The sequence below is a fragment of the Ascaphus truei genome, unplaced genomic scaffold (genome assembly GCF_040206685.1).
Source record: "Ascaphus truei isolate aAscTru1 unplaced genomic scaffold, aAscTru1.hap1 HAP1_SCAFFOLD_3299, whole genome shotgun sequence".
NCBI classification, from domain to species: domain Eukaryota; kingdom Metazoa; phylum Chordata; class Amphibia; order Anura; family Ascaphidae; genus Ascaphus; species Ascaphus truei.
In genome coordinates this window covers 17501-22177 of record NW_027456289.1, presented here as the reverse complement: position 1 = coordinate 22177, position 4677 = coordinate 17501, and the positions used below count along the sequence as shown (strand labels likewise).

Genomic DNA, 4677 nt, shown 5'->3' with positions numbered 1-4677 from the left:
AGCACCACATGTTTGGTACTAGGTGGCGAGTAGATTTTTTTGGTGGTTTGTCGACCACTGTATATATATATATATATATATATATATATATATATATATATATATATATATACACACACATATATACACACGTACACACACACGTACATACAGTATGCACACTGCATCCTAAGTAATATTATTGTTCCGTATGTCTTCTCACATTGTAATATAGCATACAGACCCTGACTACTCTGCAGCCTATGTTGTTATAGAAACTGATGCTGGTGATGGTTTAAAAGGTCACGGATTAACTTTCACTTTGGGAAAAGGCACAGAAATCGGTAAGTTATTGTAGTTAATACAATTACAGCTTTGGGATAAAATGTTATTATGCTGTTTATCGCAGACATAGGGATCATAAGACAGCTAGAGGATTTTTTCAGTTTAGTAAAACACATACCTATGTATTTATACATGCTAACAAATACTCTCTGTGGGTCCACAGCACCTACAATTTGTGAAAAGCATTGAGAAAAGCTGATTTTCTTTAACCTGCTATAACATTGTGCAAATAGATCTGCACTACTAACCTTGATTCACATATGGTTTTACCTACAGTAGATACATCTAAAATAGACACAGCAGGGGATGATTTGGAGTCAGACAATTCAAACATGGTTTTACCTAGATATAACTAACTGGTGTCCATGTACTGCACAGCTCTCACACAGGTTTTCTAACTTTGCCTAAAACAATGCAAACTGTTTTTTTGTTGTAAGTATTAGGATTCAGGGTGTTCACGTGTAAATGAACACACTGTATGTCTGTATTTACCTTCTCCATTTGTAGGTATTACTGTAAGGATTTGGCCTGCTTATCACACAGCTTGCACAGCAAAGTCTGGTTTAAGGAAGTACTGTACAACTATGACTTCAGTTTGAACTCTTCACGTGCTTGCTTTGCATTGTGATGCTAAAAGCTGGGTTCATACCAAAAACAATAAAATGACAGCAACATTAAAACCTGAAATGGATGAAAGCTAAGGTGGCGCTTATAGTGCCCGGCGCCGCCACGCGAAAACAAATACATTGGATCAGTCACATGCGCTTATAGTAAGGGCGACGGAGCTGCAAAAAATGTTGAAGTCAGTACAATTTGATTTTGGGAGAGACAGTCGCAACATGTGACTGTCTCTACACCAATCACAGAGCGCCTACTGCACTCTGCCCCCTTCGTGACATCACTGGCCTTGTCACCAGCGATGTCGCTCCAAACCTAAGTGCAACTTTCACCAGTGGAGACTGCGACGTCAACGGTCGCGTCGCCGGCACTATAAACGAGGCCTAAGACTGACAGCCATGTGTGCTGACTCCTATATTCACTTCCAGTATCGATTTAACACAGTACTGTATAACTAAGGATTCCAGGTTTCAGTGTTTATTTTTCTGTAAAAAGAAATAAGTGTTTATTACTTTTCTTTTAATTCTATTTTTTTTTTTAAATCAGTGTTTATCAGTGTTAAGAATGCAAACAAAATGTACACTTTTGAATTTGGTGTTTTTCTTTTTGTTTCCATACTCCCCTGGTGCTACCCTTTGTCTCCTACCTATGTGTGGGATGCTACAAGAGGTGGAAATCAATAGGAAATTAGGATTCATTTCAGTTTATCGGTTTTAACCGGAAGACGATCGGACAGTGATGTCTTTCAGCCAGGACCGGAATCCCGAAGTATAATTATTAAGTGATATTTAGAAGACAGCGCGAGCTTTGATGATGTATGGTATATGACATGTGGTTGCACTCATCATGAGTTGGCCTAGGACCAAATGACCACAAGCGCTTCGTCGTGTCTCGCCCCGTTCCCGGAACCTGTCGCCGCCGGCCACTTCGCCGCTACGGATAAGTGCCTAAACCCCCTACTCTAAGCCCTTACCTTAAAAACCCCCGCCCCTAACCACTAAAACCCCTTAAATGAACCCCCTCCCCTAAGCAATAAAACACCTTAAATGAACCCCCTCCCCATAGCACTAAAACACCTTTAATGAACCCCCTCCCCTAAGCACTAAAACCCCTTAAATGAACCCCCTCCCCTAAGCACTAAAACCCCTTAAATGAACCCCCTCCCCTAAGCACTAAAACTCCTTAAATGAACCCCCTCCCCTAAGCACTAAAACCCCTTAAATGAACCCCCTCCCCTAAGCACTAAAACCCCTTAAATGAACCCCCTCCCCTAAGCACTAATACAATTTACCTTAGAAGCGGCCAGCGGCGGCGGCGAGTCCGTAGATGACCAAAAGTGACCACATGCCCCATTCAGTCACGAGTACCATTCTTGCTGTCCATTAGTAAGACCCAACAGCAAAAAAAAATCTTTCTGTAATGCAGATAGTCAACTTTTCCTTTGCATAAGTTATAAAAAAAAAACAGCAACAAACTAAAGCGATGTGCGTGATAATAGAAATCATAACATACCTGTAGTGCCAACATTTTTTTCCCCCTTCATTTTTAATAAGTGAAGCTTATCAATGTAATAATCCTTAATAATGCAATTGTTGTTTTTTAATAATTTATTTCTAATAAACTAGTTATTGTAAAAAGAACCAAAAAGTAATACGAGAACTACTAGCATCAATATATAAATGCACGTGAGATGTAGATGTTTCACCGTATCGATCACTAAAGAGCATTATTTTGTGCTATAAGTACCTTTTATGGTGTCACTTATATATTGTGTTGTGTTTTGCAGTTGTGTGTGCTGTGAAAGCTCTCTCGGCACATGTTGTTGGTAAAGAACTTGAAGACATTGTAAAGAATTTCAGAGATTTCTACAGGCAGCTTACCAGTGATGGGCAGCTCAGATGGGTATTGTTCGTAGTTTTTTTTTTTTTTAGCATTTTACAAGAAATGTATTTTAAAAATATGGATAAGTGAAGAGACCAGGGAGTTAACTGAATATATTCTGAAGCGGCCATTCCAGACGTTTTCTGGCTAAAGTTCCCAATGACCTTAATGATAATTTTCGTCCGAAAACGCTCTGAGTTGCAGCTTTGGAGAAGGTACAATTTAGTCTCGAAGATTTTATTACCGGAATGAACACAGGTGTTGTTTTCTGCAAGTCCTTAGAATTGCTTGAATATTTTTTCTGTTTTGGTTTATTTTCATGCACAAAAATCAGTACTGGGATGGATTTTGTTAACAATATTTTATTAAATTAATGTGTCATTCATGTAAGAAAATGTCATTTGCTGAATTTTTTTTATAGTTCTGATGGAATCTTCGTGCATTTTCCTTTTGTGATTTATATTTCATTTGTATGACACCAGCTCCAGAATTACTAAACGATAATAAGCCTTAGCCAATTTAAATGCCCATTCACCTGAATGTACATGAAGGTGAGCGGTTAAGTTAACTAGGGATATATCTATAGATATATCCCTAGTTAACGAAAGCGCTCACCTTCAGGTCCATTCCGGGGACACACACACACACACACACACCCTCTATTCCACTACACAGTCACGTTGTTTTTTTTTTTTAAATATATTTTTTATTACTAAAAGGGTACAGTGCAACACTACAATATTATATTGTAGGTTCGTAGAGAGTTGATGTAAAACTAGGAGTTGTTGTTTTTATTAGATAGGCCCAGAGAAAGGAGCAGTCCAGTTGGCTACAGCAGCAGTCCTGAATGCGGTGTGGGATTTATGGGCCAAAAAAGAAAAGAAGGTAGGAAACCTTGTTGATATTACATATTTTGTGGTAAAGTTACATTACTTACATCCAGCGCACATGGTTAAACTGAGAGGTTTACACTACCTCGGACATAGCACATTTTCTCTTCCAAATAACAGCGATTCAATGGAAATAGCCGTGTTAGTCCTGTTGCAATAGTGCAGAGTAAATGGGTACTTCAATATTAGGTGATACCTTTTTATTTGGACTAACAGTAGATACTATAAGACAAGCTTTCGAGTGTCCTCTCTCTTCCTCAGGTCAGCAATACTGATTTACAGAGAGTCCCTGAGCTTAATGTAGATGTGCAATCCCAGATAACAATCTAAGGCAGATGTGCAATCCCAGATAACAATCTAACGCAGATGTGCAATCCCAGATAACAATCTAAGGCAGATGTGCAATCCCAGATAACAATCTAACGCAGATGTGCAATCCCAGATAACAATCTAACGCAGATGTGCAATCCCAGATAACAATCTAACGCAGATGTGCCATCCCAGATAACAATCTAACGCAGATGAGGTAGAGAAGGAATGGCAGAGGGAATGATGAATAAATACACAGGGCAATAAATGGATGCAAGGGACAGTGATAGTAATAATAGAGCACTATAGGCACATCATTTGATATATCCAATAATAATTTGTGCGCAAGGTGATTCCTGCAAGTGACCATCCCCAAATTCCTACCTGATGCACACGAAGAAATGATGGGAAAAGTACATTAACATGCTGGCGTAAATAAGCAAGGTGAAACATGCCTCATTTGTTGCCAGTTTTGCTCAATATCGCCCTGATCCATCTCCCCTCTTATATCTGATTAAACCCGACATTATTCTTTATGGTTTTGTAGATCATTTATTTGTCTTAAGTAGTACAATCTCCTCTCCCTGCTACTCTTGTGTGCATGTACTGCACTTGTACAAGTCCAGGCACGCTTCAATGAAAATGTGCCTCCGTT

At 39.0% G+C, this 4677-nt stretch overlaps 1 protein-coding gene across 1 annotated transcript in view; it reads left to right on the top strand.

Moving 5' to 3' along the window:
• Positions 1 to 214: 214 nt before the first annotated feature.
• Positions 215 to 4677, top strand: part of LOC142483508 (mitochondrial enolase superfamily member 1) — a gene marked incomplete at both ends in the record, with an annotated part of 21852 nt that continues 17389 nt past the window's right edge. Inside the window, 3 exons of the mRNA XM_075583506.1 lie at positions 215 to 323; positions 2729 to 2844; positions 3622 to 3708. Of these exons, the coding sequence (XP_075439621.1) occupies positions 215 to 323; positions 2729 to 2844; positions 3622 to 3708 (312 nt within the window). The remainder of the gene's footprint in view (positions 324 to 2728; positions 2845 to 3621; positions 3709 to 4677) is intronic.